This window comes from Mastacembelus armatus, chromosome 8, assembly GCF_900324485.2.
Source record: "Mastacembelus armatus chromosome 8, fMasArm1.2, whole genome shotgun sequence".
NCBI classification, from domain to species: domain Eukaryota; kingdom Metazoa; phylum Chordata; class Actinopteri; order Synbranchiformes; family Mastacembelidae; genus Mastacembelus; species Mastacembelus armatus.
Window position 1 is genome coordinate 11,312,911 of NC_046640.1, and position 21,337 is coordinate 11,334,247.

The 21,337-nt window shown below is 40.8% G+C and overlaps 4 protein-coding genes across 6 annotated transcripts; 3 read left to right on the forward strand and 1 right to left on the reverse strand.

The window, feature by feature from the left end:
- Positions 1 to 866: 866 nt before the first annotated feature.
- LOC113141015 (coenzyme Q-binding protein COQ10 homolog, mitochondrial) lies at positions 867 to 3,807 on the forward strand. The gene is made up of 5 exons (XM_026325191.1): positions 867 to 1,068; positions 1,435 to 1,587; positions 1,751 to 1,943; positions 2,381 to 2,482; positions 3,107 to 3,807. Exons 1-5 carry the CDS (start codon positions 965 to 967, stop codon positions 3,257 to 3,259), a joined length of 705 nt encoding a protein of 234 aa, XP_026180976.1. The 5' UTR covers positions 867 to 964; the 3' UTR covers positions 3,260 to 3,807.
- An 825-nt stretch (positions 3,808 to 4,632) lies between these two features.
- LOC113141296 (complement C1q-like protein 2) lies at positions 4,633 to 5,579 on the forward strand. The gene is made up of 3 exons (XM_026325623.1): positions 4,633 to 4,894; positions 4,991 to 5,125; positions 5,219 to 5,579. Exons 1-3 carry the CDS (start codon positions 4,639 to 4,641, stop codon positions 5,503 to 5,505), a joined length of 678 nt encoding a protein of 225 aa, XP_026181408.1. The 5' UTR covers positions 4,633 to 4,638; the 3' UTR covers positions 5,506 to 5,579.
- Positions 5,580 to 8,885: 3,306 nt separating this feature from the next.
- On the forward strand, positions 8,886 to 9,887 carry LOC113141273 (complement C1q-like protein 2). The gene is made up of 3 exons (XM_026325589.1): positions 8,886 to 9,202; positions 9,299 to 9,433; positions 9,527 to 9,887. Exons 1-3 carry the CDS (start codon positions 8,947 to 8,949, stop codon positions 9,811 to 9,813), a joined length of 678 nt encoding a protein of 225 aa, XP_026181374.1. The 5' UTR covers positions 8,886 to 8,946; the 3' UTR covers positions 9,814 to 9,887.
- A 2,066-nt stretch (positions 9,888 to 11,953) lies between these two features.
- Positions 11,954 to 20,705, reverse strand: mylk5 (myosin, light chain kinase 5). 3 transcript variants are annotated; one of them, XM_026326043.2, is made up of 17 exons: positions 20,427 to 20,705; positions 19,055 to 19,153; positions 18,641 to 18,793; positions 18,219 to 18,389; positions 17,732 to 17,767; positions 16,627 to 16,754; positions 16,328 to 16,481; positions 15,942 to 16,247; positions 15,744 to 15,852; positions 15,148 to 15,351; positions 14,838 to 15,055; positions 14,625 to 14,748; positions 13,408 to 13,560; positions 13,192 to 13,321; positions 13,022 to 13,109; positions 12,749 to 12,889; positions 11,954 to 12,459 (listed from the first exon to the last, which is right to left on the reverse strand). In XM_026326043.2, the coding sequence occupies exons 1-17, from the start codon at positions 20,560 to 20,562 to the stop codon at positions 12,254 to 12,256; spliced, it is 2,556 nt and encodes an 851-aa protein (XP_026181828.1). In that variant the 5' UTR covers positions 20,563 to 20,705; the 3' UTR covers positions 11,954 to 12,253. The 3 variants fall into 3 exon arrangements, with proteins under 3 accessions (XP_026181828.1, XP_026181829.1, XP_026181827.1); XM_026326044.2 differs by having other exon boundaries at positions 18,641 to 18,797; XM_026326042.2 differs by having other exon boundaries at positions 19,055 to 19,204.
- Between the last annotated feature and the right edge of the window lie 632 nt (positions 20,706 to 21,337).

Consider the following 21,337-nt stretch of genomic DNA (forward strand, 5'->3'; position numbering starts at 1 on the left):
AATGACGTCTAGTAGCTTTCATGTTCAATAAAAATAAAACAGGTCATTTAAAACCTATGGACATTCAAGGAATGTTTTATATGGTTGTAAATAAATTCATAAAAGTGAAGTTGAACTGACTTGACTTTGTCTGTTGAGTCACTGGACTGCATAAAGTTCAGTGGTAAAGATTGAACACGGACCAGCTGGAACGGCTTCTATTCCCTGTGTAACTGTTGGCTCAGTCTACACTGGTTCTTTTATATCCTGAGACAGGTTGTCTTGTCTGTACATCTGTGTTTCCGGCTTGTCTTGGAAAGGATTGACTGAGGTTTTTAAATCCCTCCCTCATCAGGTGCCCTAATTCCAGCACTAAACCGACCCTGTACTACCCGTTTTGGCTGTGTTACCACATAGCTACTTAATACAGCAGCACTGAACGGCCTCTTAGATTCCTCAGTGTTATGCAGACCCATATAATGAGTCAGATAGGCTGTTATGAAATGTTATCATACTTTTATTCTTTTAGCTGCCCATTAAATATTACTTCTGTTTATTTGAGTGTAGATGATGACCTTTATTTCAGTGCAGCACCAAAGTCCAGCTGTATCATGCACACAGCATGTGTTTGCCAGACTCATTGCTCACCAGCTCAACCACACAATCACCACACTACCAACTATTTTCAGGGATTCAATCACAAAAGATTAATATGTACCTAACCTATGTGACCTACAGCAAAGTAATAAACCTGTATTTTATTATCATTTATCATTTAAAGAATCTCAGCTTTCTGACGTTATCAAAACCTTCTCTGTGATTGGTCAGCGCCATCGGCGTCCGTCGTTGCGTCACAGCTGTCCTTTCGAACAGGTGCACCGACTGGTCCGACAGTACAAAGCCGGGCTGTTGCTGTGGCTGGAGTAAAATCACCGGTGTTTCTCTTCAGGACCTGCATTTCTTTTCTTTTTTTGTAAACGTCACCATGACGATCAAAACCGGATCCTTCCTCTTTAAGGCGCTGCTGGAGATGTGTGAGCTCCACTCTTCAAAAGTCGTGCGGGGAAACGTTAAAAGAGCAAATGCCAGGTGAGTGGCGATGGGGTACAGGTAAGAGGGATAAAGGTTCACTTCCCTTTGGATTATTAATTGAGGGGCTGGACTGAATTTGGACTGTTTGAGACTGTGGTTCTTTTGATATTTGCGCTCAATAAGATGCCAGTAAGTTTCTTCAGTGCGAAATAAAAATTGATAAAAGTGAGTTTCAACATCAGCAGCAACAGGGAAATGTAGTTTCAAAATAATGCTCATAAACTGAAGTCATATCATTATACATATATATCAAACTAACTAACTCTTCATCTGGTCCTCTTATAAATTAAACTTTAGGTGTTTTTGTCATATTCCCCACAAATCCATTAATGTGTCTCCATATATTTGATTTCCTCCCATCAGATACTTGGGCTCCTGTGGGGCCCTGGAAGCCAGGAGGGCCAGCCTGCCCCTGTGCCATGCCACCCCCATCAGCATACCCAGCCGCAGCTTCATCAACCTGGCTGCTCCCATCAGCACCCGCAGGATGGAGTATACTGAATGCCGGACATTACAGTGAGTGTCACAGTGTAACCTCTAAAAAGTTGTGTACAAAGCTACAAAATACACTTACACTTGGCTTTCAATAGAAATAGAAAGCAAATGTAAACTTACAACTTATGAGTGTATAAATTTGAGAAAAACTAATTAGAGGTGCTTCATGTGGCTGTGTGTGCAGGTATACTCCAGAGCAGATGTACAATGTGGTGGCCACTGTGGCCCAGTATCAGCACTTTGTTCCCTGGTGCAAGAAGTCTCGGGTGATGAAAGGACGAAACAGCAACATCTGGGCAGAACTCGAAATAGGTTTCCCTCCAATGGTGGAGCGTTACACCTCTGAGGTCACACTCATCCCAAACCACCAAGTCAGAGTAAGTCCTTGGTAGTTCCAGAAACACACTGTTACTTGTTTACTACTGTTTTGCTCCTGCAAATTTATGAATTCTTCATTTGGTCACAGAGTAAGAGGCTAGGTGTACCTGAGGTGCTACAGTTAGGTTTTATGATCACCAAGGTGCATGTTAAATATAGCTGCATAGTCAATGTGCAATAAAAACTATCTGGACTTCGTGTTTCAAGAGCTACGTTGAAGCTTTTTTTTTTTTTTAATCACTACTGTGAACATTTATTAGAATGACCATGAACAGACATTAGAGAAACAGTGATATCACTCTCTTATAGTGCTTTTTGTATCTTTCACTCTAACTTTTAATTCTGTGCTCCTGCAGAGATTCTAATTAGATTATGATTAGTTTTGTCTTTGTCTCCATTCACTGATTTTTAAAAGGGTCCCTTTTATTTTTTACAGGCTGTGTGTACTGATGGATCCCTCTTCAGCCATCTTGAAACAATATGGAGGTTTGGCCCTGGAGCCAAAGACCAACCAGACTCCTGCACCGTTGATTTCTATGTAAGATCAAATGAATATCTGACCATGAAGAAAACAGATCTTTACAGCACCCATTTTAATATGAGAAAAATTAGTTATCAGGGAAATTAGATTTCTGCAGTTCAAGTGTGATACATATCAAACAACAGTGACAGTGAACCCATGAAATTAACAAACCCACTTATCAGTGGACTATGGGACTTGGCAGTTTAAATTGCTTTGGGAGAAAGTAATTGCAAGTCTTTAGTCCTGCACCATTGTTAATGGATTACCAACTGAAAGGATGTGTAGAATAAAATCTCATCATGTTCTAAATTTAGTCTTGTATGTACTGGTACTCCTGAAATAGCTGTCAGGTCATGGAACAGAGTTAAGCAGCTGCTGACGGCTCAGATTATCTCAGGGTCAGACAGGAAGTTGCTGGATTTCAGCAGAACATCTTATGCACATGATGCTGCAAGACTGGTTATCAAACATTTTAAGGAGGTAGCTAAATGTATTTTTATATAAGTAAACAAAACCAACAGAGGTGTAGGTCTCAGTTTGCAATACCAGGGAGAATTCTTAATCAAAAATGCATGCAGTGTCACACACTGCACACTTCCTAACATGTTTGCCGTCCCTCCTGTGTCCTCTGTACTGTAGGTGTCCTTTGAGTTCAAGTCTCTTCTGCACTCTCAGCTGGCCAGCGTCTTCTTTGATGAGGTAGTTAAACAGATGGTCAGTGCCTTTGAGTTACGGGCAGCGACACTTTGCAGGAACCAGCAGGAAGCGTCACTGAGGAGGCGGTCAACATGAGCTGACCCCGCTGACCTCCTCTCGATTCACATGTAACCAGCCTGCACTTCTTACCTAATATCAACACCTGAAACTGGAGTTTTGTTTTTTTTTTTGTTGCACACCTACTCATATCTTTCAGCTGACATGCACATGAAATGCTCTTAAAACTATTTATTTTTAAGCCAAATTTTAAATTATTTATGTTATGTACATATGTATTTATTTTAAGGATAGCAATTAATGCATGGTTATAAATGATAATTTTAGAGACAAATGTTTTCCTTGTTAAAAACCTGTGTACAAGCAAATAACTCCTGCTTGGTGCTGAAACATGTGAAACGGTTTAGAGCTTTGTATTGTCCATCATCTTCCTGCCAGTGGAATTATAAAACTCTTGTGTTGTGCTAAACTATGTCCATGTGTCATATTTGGCAACTATTATTTTAATATATTGTTGTTTTTTTGTTGTGAGAAGTTTGCAGTGGACCAAAGCAACTGAACAGTTATCACAAGCAAAGATTTCCAGTGTAGTGGGTTGTTTGTGTGACAACTAACCCCCTTGTTGTGAGCAGAAGTACATTATATAAAAACATATATGTGGCTGGAACATTACCAATGGCTTAAGGCTACAGTCAGTACTGTGAAACCTTTAAAGTGAAATGTTCCTCTTTTACATTCCAAACATCGTTGTTCAAAGATCTGATCTGAGACACATTATAGGTAACAGACAATGTATTTCACAATATAAAATGTGCATTGCACATTTATCCAAGCAGTGTGGTATACAGTGTATTTGCAGTCACATTAACAGTCCAGTGTTGAGTCATTGGTGTTCAAAGTCTTACTAGTTTTTCTGCAGCAAATCAGCAACTTCAGTCTTTCTGATTGTAATGAATTTACTTATTACTGTAATAAACAAGCGTGCTTTTACAAAGCTCCAATATTCTTTAAGCTTATTCTCAGAAAAGGTAAAGAATGTTTGAGTGTTTTATAGCCTAAAATAATACGACAGATGCAGAAGTGATTTAACGTACAGAACTCTAAGCTAAAAACTGACTTTCAGTTTCTTTTCAGAGAAAGGAAGCATCAGTCATTTTATTATGGTTAGCTATGTTAGTGACACAGTCTAATGGAAGAGTGTTGTCTTTAGTGTGTTTGCTAAATGTTATGCTAAATGTTAAATAATTAACAATAATAAAATGTTTGACTTTGCTTTATGGTAATATGCTACACAAAATAGATCATTATCAATCATTTGTTGGACATTTGAGTGTTTTCTCAACTTTCTCAATAAACTGTTTTTTCCTGTTTTGCGCAATGTCAGATAAAGTAGCTATAAAAGGAGGCAGGAGGGCAGGGAGAGACTCCATATACACAGAGCAGTGAAAACCACAAGGATGAAGAGGATTGCAGTCCTAATTTTTGCAGTCAGCTGCTGTCTTTGTGGAGCGCAATATAATGCAAACAATGGCAAAGTCCCTGAGTGTTCAGGCTCAGTCGGCTGCTGTGAAATCTACTCCCTCACTTCCATAAGCCAAAACCTGGGAGCAGTGGGGGAGAAAATCACAAACATGGCTGAAAAAATAACACTCCTGGAGGAGAAGCTGCTAAACACTGAGAAAGAAGTCCTGGAGCTGCGGAGCCTTACTGCAGGTAACACAGGGGAAATGTTTTTATGAGATACAGTTATGCTATTTGATTCCTCTGAGTATAAATTCTTATGTGTTTATGGTATTTTGATGCTTTCAGGTACGCCTCAGGTGGCCTTTTCTGCAGCTCTCAGAGATTCTGGCTCTGGAGACACTGGACCTTTCACTGTCGCTACCCCACTACAGTACAAGAGGATCTTCTCCAACACTGGCAACAGCTACAATCCCTCAACAGGTAGTGTAAAGCAGAGAGAGAGAAAAACAGAGGGAGAGAGAGAAAGACAAGTGAGAGCTCATGAAATTGAAGCTATTTTCTTTATCCTGGCAGGTATTTTTACAGCAGTGGTCAAAGGCATGTACTTCTTTCGGTTCTCAATGTTCAACAACCTCAATCCTGTTCCCAACTCTGTTGTGAGCCTCATGAAGAACGGTGTACGGCTGACATCTGTCTGGGACACCTCAGGGTCTGACAGCAACGATATGGGCAGCAATGCTGTGGTCATCCCCCTCGAGGTGGGAGACAATGTGTATGTGGAGCTTCAACCAAACAGGATTGTCTATGATGACGGCATGAACTACAATACCTTCAGTGGTTTTCTGCTCTTCACTATGTAATTCAAACATGATTTGAGGCTGGCATGTCTCTTTGTGCTTTTACAGTAAAGATCTCATTTTATTCAAATGTCTAACTGGGAGCTTGTAAAGTAGATTCAGTGAACAATTATTTACACAGAAGACTTGTGCTGTGTGTGGGCAGTATTGAGAAATGGAAATACAATTTGTCCGTCTTTCTTTTTGCTATGCTCTATTTTCATCCTAATGTTTTTATATCACTATTTTTTTCTTGTACTCAAAATTACAATTTTTAAATAAAGTCCACAAATCCGACTTTGCCAGTTGCTTTAACATTGCAAAGAAAGTGGTATAGTGTTGTATCACTTCCTCTTTTTAACATGTTGTCAGTCCAGTCCTGTCAGTCGTCTAGTGAAAGCTGCAGACAACTAAGCAATGGCTCAGCTACTATCCACACCTTAGTCTTATGGTAACCTACAGAAAAACACAAACTTTACAATTCTGCTTTTGTAGCTAACAGACATGTAGGTTATCAGATCATTCCCATAAGTTATTAACAATTATTAATAATTCTGATTTAATTTTAGATTTAGTGTTTTAGTAAAAAAATGAATAGGCGATACCTTTTACTTAAATTTATGTAAACTTTTTTTTCTTGGTGTTAGTTTTCATCGAGTTTTAGTTTTAAAAATGAAGATGTTTTAGTCAGGTTTTACTGCATTTTTATTATAGAGACAGTCATCTGTGAAGATTCTCAGTCCTTCAGGTGAAGTTATCTAGAAGTTGAGTTATGGGAACTGGACTTTACGTTTTACAAATGTTTTCCAGGGAGCACACACTCTTGGTGAATCAGAGAGGTGACATGAGTCCACTATTAGATCCTAATGACCCTCACCTGAGCTCACTTCTATTGTTCACCTAATGAGCCGATTCAGACCAGGTGTGGAGTGAAACCAACTCAGGAGTTGGAGTTCTAACGACTCTCACCTGATTTACGTACGTAGTTCACCTAATGAGCATATATGGGTCCAAGGGTGGAGTAAAACTAACCTGGAAGATAAACTGGAGGTTCCAGTCCAGTTTTTTTCTCAGACTGATGAAGCCACTTGGATGAGTGGTGAAACGTTTCGACCTAAAAACTGAAAGTCCAGTTGCCATAACTCAACCTCTAGATGGAGACAGTCGACATTTCTGTTGTGAACAGTTACCATGGTTACCGTTGTGGAGCAGCGAGTGAATCTGCAGCTGAATTCATTCACATTTTCACTGAAGTACTTTTCCCGCTGTGTTTTGGAGAAGCTAACTATATAGTTGGCAGTGATACAGATGTTGGACTCTAGTTAACATCTAACTAGTGGAAGGTTTAGATGTTTGACTGGCAACAATGAGCAGCTTAACGTTAGCGTTAGCTAGCTAGATATGAATCGAGAGCAACACACTTATCCCTACTAGCGCCGTGAAACACATTAACGTTAACTCATAGTCGTGTTTTATGATGCTTTACTTGTCCCTGTCTACTTTCCCTCGAGCAATGGGATACAACGTTTACCAATGTGTGATATTAAACTTCGGAGAGCCACTAGCGTTAGACACTATATTTTTCAACCAGGCAATCTGGACGAACACCCGGTTCAGCCTTCAGGGGCCTTCTCCAAATGTCGCGCTTGCGCAGTTGTGGCCTTCGTGGAGTTGAGTCTTGCACAACCTGCAAAACTACATTTGTAATGGAAGTCACTGCTTCAAAACATGATGAAAGTGAGTGGCTGTAAACTCTGTCAGCATCTGTAAGTGTTGATGTTGTAAGTGTTAAACACGGCACTTGCATGTGTTTTTTTGTTTGCTTTTTGGTATTTAGGCACTAAACAATCTTTGAAACATAAAAAGCACAAACTGCTAATTTTTTTGAAGAATAAAGTGTCTATTATTGTAATCTGTGTTGCTGCTTTACAGGTCCACCCATCAATAGTTTAGGCTGGGGGCCAGTTTGAAATACAGTCCTCAAATCTGAACAGGACAATGTTTCACTGTCTTCTGTGTCCTAACTTCAAACTACTGAGGAGCCTACAGAGTCTAATGCATCAGTGGTAGATCGAGACTATTGTTACACGCTTCCATTCCCAGTTTCTCCCCAATCCCCTGTAGCTTCACCAGAATCCAGTGATATTGTCTCAGCTTCACAACCAGAGGCTTCCAGCACAGATACTTGTTCACCTGAGGCATCAGTTGAGGCTGGTATGGTTTCTGATGATACAGCAAAGCAGCTGTCTTATGGTTTCAGACGTTTAAAGTTGGCACAGTGTCCTCACTGCTCACTTTGTCTATATAAGCAAAAGCTGGGTGCCCACATTCAAAGGAAATATTCAGGGCTAAAGGATATTACTGCTGCCTCACATCTAAAAAATGTGTGTGTTGATGAAACTCATGGAAGATTTGCTATCCAAAAAGTTGGTCATGGGTTTTCTGTGCCAGTACATGTACAATGTAAGTGCAATGGACCAAACCAACTGAACAGTTATCATGAGCAAGGATTTCCAGTGTAGTGGATTGTATGTGTGATGACTTACCCCTTGTTGTGAGCAGAAGTACGTTATATAAAAACATGCGGGTGGAACATTACCAATGGTTTAAGGCTACAGTCAATATGGTGGTAAGTATGTGGTAGATAACGTGTTCATGTTGAGGAACCTTTAAAGTGACACGTTGTTCCTCGTCTACATTCCAAACATCGTGTGACCCTTTAATCACAGTATGAAGACAGTACAAGATCAATTGCTTTGCTTACTACAATCGCTGCCACAAATTTGTCAGAGGTTTGCTTTTACAGTTCAATACCGTTCAAAGATCTGATCTGAGACACATTATAGGTAACAGACAATGTATTTCGCAATATAAAATGTCCATTGCACATTTATCCAAGCAGTGTGGTATACAGTGTATTTGCAGTCACATTAACAGTCCAGTGTTGAGTCATTGGTGTTCAAAGTCCTACTAGTTTTTCTGCAGCAAATCAGCAACTTCAGTCTTTCTGATTGTAATGAATTTACTTATTACTGTAATAAACAAGCGTGCTTTTACAAAGCACCAATATTCTTTAAGCTTATTCTCAGAAAAGGTAAAGAATGTTTGAGTGTTTTATAGCCTAAAATAATACGACAGATGCAGAAGTGATTTAACGTACAGAACTCTAAGCTAAAAACTGACTGACTTTCAGTTTCTTTTCAGAGAAAGGAAGCATCAGTCATTTTATTATGGTTAGCTATGTTAGTGACACAGTCTAATGGAAGAGTGTTGTCTTTAGTGTGTTTGCTAAATGTTATGCTAAATGCTAAATGTTAAATAATTAACAATAATAAAATGTTTGACTTTGCAGTTACAGTTAAACTGTTTTTTCCTGTTTTGCGCAATGTCAGATAAAGTAGCTATAAAAGGAGGCAGGAGGGCAGGGAGAGACTCCATATACACAGAGCAGTGAAAACCACAAGGATGAAGAGGATTGCAGTCCTAATTTTTGCAGTCAGCTGCTGTCTTTGTGGAGCGCAACATAATGTAAACAATGGCAAAGTCCCTGAGTGTTCAGGCTCAATCGGCTGCTGTGAAATCTACTCCCTCACTTCCATAAGCCAAAACCTGGGAGCAGTGGGGGAGAAAATCACAAACATGGCTGAAAAAATAACACTCCTGGAGGAGAAGCTGCTAAACACTGAGAAAGAAGTCCTGGAGCTGCGGAGCCTTACTGCAGGTAACACAGGGGAAATGTTTTTATGAGATACAGTTATGTTATTTGATTCCTCTGAGTATAAATTCTTATGTGTTTATGGTATTTTGATGCTTTCAGGTACGCCTCAGGTGGCCTTTTCTGCAGCTCTCAGAGATTCTGGCTCTGGAGACACTGGACCTTTCACTGTCGCTACCCCACTACAGTACAAGAGGATCTTCTCCAACACTGGCAACAGCTACAATCCCTCAACAGGTAGTGTAAAGCAGAGAGAGAGAAAAACAGAGGGAGAGAGAGAAAGACAAGTGAGAGCTCATGAAATTGAAGCTATTTTCTTTATCCTGGCAGGTATTTTTACAGCAGTGGTCAAAGGCATGTACTTCTTTCGGTTCTCAATGTTCAACAACCTCAACCCTGTTCCCAACTCTGTTGTGAGCCTCATGAAGAACGGTGTACGGCTGACATCTGTCTGGGACACCTCAGGGTCTGACAGCCACGATATGGGCAGCAATGCTGTGGTCATACCCCTCGAGGTGGGAGACAATGTGTATGTGGAGCTTCAACCAAACAGGATTGTCTATGATGACGGCATGAACTACAATACCTTCAGTGGTTTTCTGCTCTTCACTATGTAATTCAAACATGATTTGAGGCTGGCATGTCTCTTTGTGCTTTTACAGTAAAGATCTCATTTTATTCAAATGTCTAACTGGGAGCTTGTAAAGTAGATTCAGTGAACAATTATTTACACAGAAGACTTGTGCTGTGTGTGGGCAGTATTGAGAAATGGAAATACAATTTGTCCGTCTTTCTTTTTGCTATGCTCTATTTTCATCCTAATGTTTTTATATCACTATTTTTTCCATGTACACGCAAATGCAATTTTAAATGAAGTCCACAAATCCACCAAGACTTTGCCAGTTGCTTTAACATTGCAAAGAAAGTGGTATAGTGTTGTATCACTTCCTCTTTTTAACATGTTGTCAGTCCAGTCCTGTCACAGTCGTCTAATGAACCTACTGTTCTTCTTCTACTTGTTTTATTGGCCAGTGCCGTTTCAGTGAGTTCTGTAGATGTTACAGCTGATGTTCTGTATGCTGCCACGTGCTGTACCGGAGGTGATATATACCGTCGATGGTTTCACAGTCAGTGGGCTGGTCCGGCTAACAGGACTGTCCACTCTGGAATAATTCGGTGACTAATACCCAGTGTCCTTCCAGCACATCCATACAGCTCAAAAGGAAAAACAACAATACCAGCAAGAGCAACTTGCTGTGACCTAAACGGGAAAACAGGAAAAGGAAACTGTTCTCTTGATGTTGCGTTTTCCTAAACAAAAACGCCAAAACCGTTGTCAGTGATTCCTGTCAGAAAGGTGAACTAAGGCTGATGTTAGTAATAGCTAAATTGTGGAGTTGTAGCTTCAGTTGGCCACCAGATGTCACTGTTCTTACTTAGACTGAAGCTTTGAAGCTGTGACTGTTTTTCGGTTCCTAACTCAGCGCCTCGGCCAGCTCTCCTGGATCTGCTTGAGGAGCATCAGTGGTAGATCAAGACCATTGTTCCATTCCCAGTTTCTCACCACTCCCCTGTAGCTTCACCAGTATCCTCACTTCGTCTATACAAGAGAAACATCAGAAAATATGTGTGTGTTGATGAAACTCGTGGAAGATTTGCTATCCAAAAAGTTGATCATGGGTTTTCTGTGCCAGTACATGTACAGTGTAAGTGCAATGGACCAAAGCAACTGAACAGTTAACACGAGCAAGGATTTCCAGTGTCATGGGTTGGTCACGCGGGTTGGAGGACTGTCACAGTATCAGTTGCTTGCAAAGCATTGTGGGCTAATTTACAGTGTGTGAGCACAGTCGATCACTGGATTACTGCAGCAAAATTGCTCACGAGAAGTTTCTTAGCACAGAGGGTCTTGAGGCATTGGTGTCTCTGAATATTGTCGAAGAATCAATGATGGCAACCTGCAAATCGAGGCAAAAAGCAGCAAAGAAAGACCATGTGCCTTTTTCTGTGTTAGTTGATGTGGAAGGTTCGACACATCAACTTTGTCTCTCTGTTCATGAACCTACAGTCTGTCGTTTGTCCTGCTTCAGCAGTTATAGTTACACATAACACACTCGTGGCATTGCCCCTGCACAAACCCTCTATCCTTCATGTTTAATTCCTACTGAAGAAGCGTGCAAGCTTTGTGTAGGCCATCCCAGATTATTTCTGTTATATTTGTGTATACAGAAGTGTATATGCAGTTTTTGCTTGTAAAACATATACACATAATCGTTCTGTTTGGTGGGTTTTTTTTTTTTGGTTTTTTTTTTAAACAGAGCCATGTGTCAGTATCCAGAATGGTCTGTTCTTTGGAGAGTTTTTAAGGCCAAAGGTTTCCTGCAGTTAACATCATTTTTCAAGCATATTGTTTGCCACACCCTCCCAGCATGTGTTACTGATGAGGAACCTGATTAAATACAGGAATACACAACTTCTGGAAACCTAGTTCACCAGTTCCATCATGTGGACCTCAGCACTGTGTTTACCCTGGACCAAATGATTAATATAAATCATAACTGTTGGCTGATAATTATAATGGAAAATGTCACCATCTTATTCTCTAATGACTAGTCAGTTCACTGTTAATAGTGTGGATAATATATGTCACTATTGTGAAAATTATTTTGAAAATTAAGACTTTTTTTTTTTTTAATCGAACAGAAACTAAGTCAGATATTTAGTGTCCAATTCAAACATCCTCATTTCAGGCTTAGCTTAGATATGTATCAGTTTATTTCATATTTAAAGGGAATATTAAAATTGTTTAAACATGTTTCAGACAGTGCATAACCATATCTTAGTTCCACGAAGAAATAACCCCCATAAACTATAGCTCTGTAACAATTATCGATTCATATTGCATGAAATACATGTTATAAACTTTCACCCCCAGCATAGCATGTACAAATTGGCCCCCATTTGTATTTAGAATATACAGTACAACTGACCTACTCATTACGTTGCTAATATATTTATCTCTGTCATGTGTCAGATATATATATTGACGTAATGAATCTACTGTTGAACAGTGAGTTTAGCCGTGCAAAATGTCTCCCCATGGTCATTGGTGGCTTTACAGGTGTAAAGATTGGAGTCATTGGGGCCAACTTTGGCAAGGACCAGGGTACAGCGGCCATCTTCCTCATATTCTATCTGCATTGTGGATGACTCCACCACAGGCTCCTCCCCACACAGCCACACCACCTCTGGGTCAGGGTATCCTGCCAGGATAGATGGAAAGGGGTGACACCAGGGTTAAGAGGGAGTAATACAAGTTCATATTAAATCACACTTTATGAACTAATAGCGTTTTCCTCAGTTGCTAACAATAGATTGCTGCAAAGCATCATGGGATTGATATGAGGACATCTGTATTAAAACTTGAATACTTTTGCTTTCAAATTTCAAGTCAAGCCTGCAGTCACTGCCATTAAACAAAGCTTAGTAAAATATTATGAACACAGGGCCCATTTGATCTCTTTAATCTCAGGATAAGAAGTGGGTGTGAACCTGTGAGGTGACATGAGAGACGGGCACTGGAGCCCTGAGCTACTGTCTGGTCCTCCAGCACCTCTGTGAACTTTGGTGGTCCTTGCATCTTGCGCTCCAGAGACTGCAGGGCGTGTTCTGCCTCAGGGCTCAGGACTGAGTCTGGGATAGAGAAAGGGAGGAAGGAAGAAATTGACTAAAGAGAGAGAAAACCACAGCACTGGTTATACAGCCAAGTTACACAAGGAAACTAAAATGAAAGGGGAAGACAATAAAAGAATGCAGGGGACTTACCTTCTCCAGAGCTTACAGGAGATCCAGAGCCATCTCCTTTAGAAAGTAAAGCCATTCTGTTTAGGGCTAGCATGGCCTTACCTGCTTTCTATGAAACAAAACAGAAAACTGAACTGAACACCTGAAACAAAACAAAAAAATCCTAATAGTAGAATAGGGAGATGTGTTACCTTCCACTTCTGCCTGGCTAGAAACCTCTTCATCTTCTCCTTGGATAGAGACTTAGTGGTGGCAAGATCTCCAGAGTCAAATGCTGCCATCCAAGGGTGGGCAAGGGCCTCTTCACAGGACATCCTTCGCCTAGAAAATCCCACACAGGGTTAAATCTGGGTAAAGTCAGGGTGGCATCTGGTTGCTGTAGATTAAATATGTGTTTATAAAATCACCTGGTGTCCTTATTGAGCAGGCAACTGATGAAACTTTTAGCCTCATCTGTTATCTCATCAAAGCTCTCCTCATCAAACTCCCACTGTGCAGCTGTGACCAGGGCCAGGGTCTCTGCATCGCTGTTCCCCTGGAACGGAGACTCACCACTCAGTCTGAAAGCCAGACAGAAGTAGTATTATACTGACTGTTTCAATCCAAATCCACTAGGTGGCACTTAAAGTCTACAATTCAATACATTTATCTCACGAGTAATATTATCAGCACAACTCAGTCTATTAAGTTTTAGTATATTTCTGTGTCAGAGCATCTGCTCTCACCAGATCAGATAAGGGAATACATTGGATGTGCATTCAATACTTTAAGTTGGTTAGTACACATATATCTGCCTGGTAAATATAAAGCTTCCAACAGTAGACAGTTATCTTAGTATAAAGCCTGGAAATACAGTGAAATAGTCCAGAAACCCACCAAACATTAATTTGTTGTTTTAAACTTACAAAAACTTTTTTCCAGGGGCAACAAAAGCAAATCTTTTAAGCTGAAAGTTTTAGCAAACAGTTGCTTATTTATACATCCAGCATTTATGGAGAAACGTTAGTATTTATTTGGAGTCATGTCTGGTAACCTGATAAATGCAAGTCCAATATTCACCAATATTTCTACCTGAGGGATATTATCTGGGCCCCCAGCTGCTAAATGCTCCACTTTCCTCACCAGCTACTTTCTAACTTTGAATGTTTGCTGTGGCGTTGAGCAGGCAGCGTACGGTGGGGTGTTTTGGAGCCGTTTTGCAGAAAACAGGTTCCTGCTGTGGCCGTTGACAATGACATGAGAGCAGGGTGGAGAACCAAAACATAAATGTAAAACTGTGTACAAGACAGCTGAGCTGAAACTCTAAAAAGCTCTGTCAATGCTAGGGGAGCTGCAGATTCAGTGATAATTCTCTGTACACTCACAAATATGACCAAGCCTCCTGCTTTATTGTTTGACACAATATTATTATTTTTTTAAATAACCACCATTTTAAATTTTTGCATTGGGTTATGTGCCAGACTATTTCCAACACAGAGCTTAGCTGAGTGCTTACTGTAGCTTCATATTTATTATAAAGTGGTACTGATGTTTTCATCCAACTCTCAAGAAAGCTGATGTGTTTCCCAAAATGTCAAACTATTCCCTTAAAACAAAGGGCTACAAGTTTGATAGTGTGACTCACAATATATAGCAGATGACCCCAATGCTCCACATGTCAGTGGCCTTACACACAGGCTCATAGTTGATCACTTCAGGTGCCACAAACTCTGGAGTGCCATGCATCACCTTCAGGGGCGTGTTGCCATCTGTTAAACATAAATGGTATCATTCGGTATTGAAACATACAGAAGAATGACAAGTGAACATTAGGAGATTTGTTTTTCATCTTACATACCAAGCCTGCTGGCTAATCCAAAGTCAATGATCTTTATGGAGGTGCCTGTTTTGTCAACACAAACAATGTTTTCAGGTTTGAGGTCCAAATGGACAATGTTTTGCTGATGCATGTAGGCAACCCCCTCCAGGATCTGCTGCATGTAGTGCACACTGGCTGGTTCCGTGTGCTCGAAGCCGTCATCCACAATACGTTCAAACAGTTCCCCGCCCGCGATACTGCAGACAGACGAACCATAAGAGTATTCCTTTGCATACCTCCAGAATTTGTATGTATGAAATGACTCCGGGGATTTTATGACAATACTCACAACTCCATGACCATGACCATCTCAGGCTTGTGATCAAATGCAGCGAGACACTGAACCAGTTTGGGATGGTGGAGGTAGTTCATTAGCTCGATCTCTTTACGAGCAGATTCCCTTTCCTTGGCGCGTCGGCCTTTGTAGAACTTCCCAGCACACACACGTCCTGTCTCCTTGTGTGTTAGCTTGAACACCAGGCCAAACTTTCCCCTAATGAGGACAAACATTTATTTTTATCTCTGAACATAAAAAAAAAAAATGGAAACACTGTCTTATAAGTCATGAGCCCATTACAATGGAAATATACTGAGTTACAACGGATGAAGACTGAATATTATAAGATTTCCCATCTGCAATCTGATTCTGCTGTGACTTCATCTGTTAATCAGGTAACATATCTTGACATTACCTGTGGCTACTTGTGCCCTCAAACCTCTGTTGGTTCACACCTGTTGCATGTTTGTGCATGCACACATGTTAATACTCGCCCCTTTATGTTCCAGACCTCTTCCAGATAATCTCTAAAACCTTGAGATTTCTGAAGAATTTTTTCTCACACACCTTCAACAGCTTGTATGTGGTTTGACCCAACAGATACTCACATCCCCAGTTTCTCATGCAAATTGTAGTAATCTGTGACTTTGTGAGAGGAGTTGATTGTGACACAGGCATATGCTTGAGGGTCCTCCACTTCCTGGAGTTTCTCTGAATCTAAGCACACAGACATGACCCGGAATATAAACCTCATTATATTTTCTTATATTTTACAATTGTGATGTCAATAATCCAGATAAACTCACTTTTCTGCTCCATCTTAACTACTGGTGACACAGGTCCTGGCTCGCTTAATCCCACTGCGTTGTAGGCCTTCACTCTGAAACAGTATTCCTCTTGAGGCTGCAGCCCAGAGGACACTCTGTATGACGTACTCTTACACTGGGCAGTGAGCTCCTTCCAATCCCCAGCTCGTCGTTGGTTCTTTACTTCAACCACATAACCCAGGATGGCACTACCACCGTCGTAGCAGGGGCCCGACCAGGAAAGCACAAGGCTGGAGGTAGTAACGCAGGAGATCACAGGGCAGGAGGCAGGAGGCTGGGGTATCTCTGGTGGGAGGGTGATGAATAAATGTGATAAAATAACTGTCTCAAATTGTCCTACCAATGCAGAAAGTGGGTGGTCTTACCTATGACAGAAAGAGTGAGTGTGTGCTGTGCCGAGCTCTTGCGGTCCCTCACTACAATGGTGTAGCAACCTGCGTGCTGTGGTTTAGCCTCTGCTATAACCAATGTGCTGCTGTGATCACCATTTTCAGTCCACAGCTCTGGACCATCCACTATCTGCAGATGCATAAGACAAATAGGAATATGAGTATAAGAAAATTAGAGAGTAGAAACCAAAATATAGCACCAGCTGAGAAAAGTGGAGACAAAGTTGGAGCAGCAGACAGTGGATATTTGTACATTAGCCTTTAGGTTACAACACCTGCTCTTTGTTTCGGATCCAACAGGACACAACAGGAGGGCAGCCGGTGAAAAAACAAGTCAGACGGGCAGTCTGTCCCGCTTTCACATCAAGGTGCTGTGGAGGATTTTGAAAATGTAATGTTGGAGCTGGAGAGACAAAACAAACAGAGTGTTTTGACTCAAAGCATGTCTGCTCATTGCAGTATCCGGCTGAATTCATCAACTAAAAGGACACTGGAAGGAAACTCTCCAGTGTGGTATGTGAGTGTGAGATAGAGAGACAGAGGAAAAAAAAAAAACCTTAGCAGTGCCTATCTGTGTTTTTTTTTTTTTTTTAATGGGAAATAGTTTATTAAGAAAGCCTTATTATTTTGACATAAAGCACATCAAGTGTCTCAAGTGGAAATGAAATGCAAATGCAAATTTAATGCAAAATTCATTAACTAAACATCCTTAAAGGAAGCAAACAGAGGTTTGAAGTCATACACTATTTTTATATAACGTTACATGTTTTTGCATGAGACTAAAAAAAATTCCATATATGGGTTGAAGTTAATATCCTCTGCCAGTATTCAAATGGTATAGCATCAGGATGGTGAATTTGACTGGAGACTATCTGATAAAACGTTCTCTTCCTTACACAGTCGATCACTGCCCTCACTTTAATCTAAATTAAACCATAAAAGTTTTTTCTTTGCTGTATGGTTGCGACATGTCCCGTGCCCTCATAACGCACATTCAGACCTTATTATGTGAGCTTTTCATGCTTTTATTGGTGCAGTCTACACCCTAAGGTGAAGTTATCCAGTATATGAGAGCACAATAGTTTAGAGCCCAGAAACATTATAACAAAAACAAAGGATAAAAAGAAGGTGTAGCTCCAGGGCAAACCACAACAGCAAACACACACAAACCAGGCTCCAATGAATATGTTACATTAACATGAACAGCAGAGGACAAATCAGTAAATATTGCAGTGAACAATGAGAAATACAAGGCTGAATGATGAAAAAACAGGTGCATTGCTCAGTCAGAGGCAGAATTAGTGAGTGAGGGGGGAGGGGGAACCAAAACAAAACAAACAAAAAAAAACAAAAAAAAAAAACACGAGTGGTTTTCCTCACCTGTTCCTGAGTTGGCTCTCTTCTTTGGGATGACTTCTGCATAGAAAGATAAAAGGCAGGTGGGTTTTAGTAGTGAAGTTTAGAGGTGTGGCTCTGTTCAGTTTATGGCTATCAGACTCACCCAATTTTACTGTACTGTTCACTGGCCACTTCCCTACATGGCACTGACTTGTGACTAAAAACTTTCAGAGGGTGCATGGAAAAGCTGTACTGATGTAAAAGTCCTGCATAATTCCTGTTCAGTATATGTGTTGCCTGACAGCCGATCATACAGGAACCAGAAATGATGCATTTCCTTTACGTTTATAAACATAAGGATATCCAGGAAGAAGTTAAAACAATAAAAACGAACAAAATATTTTCTTGGTGCATCAAATCATAAGGAAGGAAAGAAACTTTACTGTATGTGTTGCTATAATATTAATACTTTGAGAGAAAATATCAGTTCTTTAGTGCCTATATGTGAAACTAATCGTTATCTTTTTACCTCTTGGAGATGAGACTGGGCTCTGCTTATCAGTGCTTATAGCGGAGGTACAGATAGATCCTTGGGACCTCTGCAACTCGTCTTTGGGAGACTGTGGCGAGCTTCCATTCTTGATAATGCTCCGAGATTGTGAGGTAGGGATCTTTGAAACTCCACAGATGGTTTCAAAGTCTGCATTGGTTGCCAATAAGAGGAGATAAGAAATAAATAAGAAATAAAACTCTGGCTAGCTAGCTCCTACTTGTCACCACTAACAGAATACAATGTTTTATTGAATGAGGAACTCAGTGTTACATCTTACAAGAAACGGTGTGTATAATTAGCAGTCAGTTGCACTGTAGACTGATTTCTTGATAACGGAACTAGTGAGAAATTGAAAGATACTGTGAGAAGTCTCCAGTGCAGCCCAGTGTGTCCCTCACCTCTGACGAACACAGCAGCACAGCTGGATGTCTTCCCCACACCGTTTTCTGCCAAGCAGGTGTAGGCGCCTGCATCTTCCGGCAGGCAATCCCTCACCACAAAACTCACCTCCCTGCCATCGAAGCAAGGGCTCCCAAAATGGACCACTTCACCTGCCCATAGGAGCAAACAAACAAACTAGAAAACACACTTTTAAAGACAGGAAGTGCTAAAGAGAGAAAAATGCTGTTAACCTAATTAGTTTTGTTCTTTTTTATAAAAATGAATTGAAGTTTTATATATATTTTTTTAAATGTAGTCAGTATATTAAATAAACAAATACTGATTATTGTATCGTGGCCTTACAGTAGTTTGAGTCAACATTTGATACCACACAAACATCAAGATCTGCGGTATATACTGTCTCTGCTCACCATTGTGCAACCACGACACTTTGATAGGTTGACTTCCAGTGAGAAACCCACGCAGCCTGATGTCACGTCCTTCGTCCACACAGCAGTCCTCCAGGGGCTCTATGAAGACGGGCGGTTCCAGGTGTTTACGAGGTGAGAGGTTAAGACCCCCTGGACGTGGAGGGGAGGAGTGGAATGAGATAAGGAGTCAGATACAGAAACAAAAGCAGGAGGGTTTATAGTGAGTGACCTTTACCTGATTTTACACAAGAGGGCAAAACACACACATTTACTTACCTTCATCTCTTAAGTATAGTTATTCTATTTTTAAATGTATTTATTTCTATAATGTAAACATTGGACATAAATGTTATTTTCTTGTGGGTTATACATTAACTTGTACTCTCAACTGTTTTATCACAGTGTTACTCTGCTGCTTCTTCTTAAGTGAGATGCAACACCAGCTAGAAGTGCTACAGTAAGTGCCATGTTGCATCTGCTCAGCTACCATAACAGCTCACACCTCTTCATCTTTTTTTGTTTATTTTTTTATTCTTCCTTCTTGCTTTTGTATCTCATAACCTCAGGGCACCACCTCTGGCATATATCACAATAAAACACTACACAATTAATGCTGACTAGACTGTAGGGCCTTTTTTTAAGTCTCATATTACATTTAATGCAGTAGTCTACTTGACTGAATCTGAAACCTAGCATCAAGCTTGGATCCTAGCCAGACCTGGGCAGTTATTCCAAGGAAGTGCACATGGAGAGTGGTAATCACATGTGCAGTTACTACAATTTCCATTACAGAGGTCTGTCAGGTGTCGTAAACAAGACTTATGCAGAACTTAAAGCGTTTATCAGCCTGTAGTCATAACAAAACACAGATTGCTCTAAAGTCCTTCTACTGCTGCTGACTATTTTGGGCTGCTTCAAATATCCAGTCAAGTCTGTTTGTCACTTCCTAAAATTCAGACTAGTAACAGATAGTCTTCAAGTTTGTCTGCTGACAGAAAGATATGTGTGAAAATGTATAGTCTGCCAGAGAAATACTTTAAATAAGACAATAGGCAGCACCATTAGATCCCCCTGTCCAAAATACAGCATCAGACTGTGTAATGCTATCACATAATCTTTACTTGGAAGAGATGACACTTGATGTTTAAATGTTCAGTAACAAACTGTGTGATCTGTGTCTCTTGCAAAGAAAAATAAAAAAACAACCAAAAAAAAAAAGTGGAAGAAATGTAAAAGTAAATCTGTCCACCACCTGACAGCAATCATCATCATCATCATCATCATCATGCTCAGACTTGTCAGGCATTCAGGCCAAGGTAGTATCTCCAGCCAATCTGCCGCCACTCTCTCTCTGCCGTCCCGCAGCCTTTACCTGTATCAGTAACTTTGCCTCGGGTCCTGGTGTCAGTAGTCCGTGGCCCATTCCCCGGTGCAGGCGATGCACGGGGCGGCTTGATGTGCATCCTGAAGGTCGACACATAGCGCTGTTTGCTGCCATCGCCGTTCATGTCTGTTGAAAAACACCGTGACCACAGCACCAACAAATAATCTACACAGTCATTTCCCAAGCTGATAATCACACTTCCTCTCGCTGTCACTGCTGTGCGGACTTCTACAACTATTCTGTGTAAAAACCACACGCCTCTGCCTCCTCTTCTCACAGCCAGTACGGCTCTGGCTTCTCACACTTTCCTGCACATGTCCGAGTCCTCTTTTCTCCCCCTCCCCTGCTCGACACTAAACTCCACCCACTTCACATATCTTTGTGTTTTACCTTGGCCATTTTAGGCTGGGCAGGTATCCTATTATCTAATGCCAGATCCCCCACCCACTGATGACTAACAGAAACCCACTAGGAGAAAAGGATGAGTGTGTGTGGGGAGGACTTATCTACTCACCCAGCTAAGGGTCGTATTGTGTGCTGTTTGTTGAATACTGCAGTTTATCGATTTCCGTGTTTGCTCCCTCACTTATCAATGCTGCAGCTGAACTTTGTCATGCCAGGTGCCAAAGGTTCATTTCACCCCTCTGGACTGTAAACCTGTTTCACTGCTACATGGCTTCAACTGCAAAGGCCTGCCCTGTGGTGTAGTAGGCTTCTTCTAACAAATACTAATGAATGGGACTGGAGATGACAGGGTCCCGTTCAATAATGTGACAATAATAATGTGACATTGTTATACATTGTTAAAATGGTGAAATATGCTTTTATAAGCATCACAAATGTGTCAGCTGCTGTGTGTGTGAGGGTTAAGGGGAATCTCCTGTAAATTGCACCTTGGC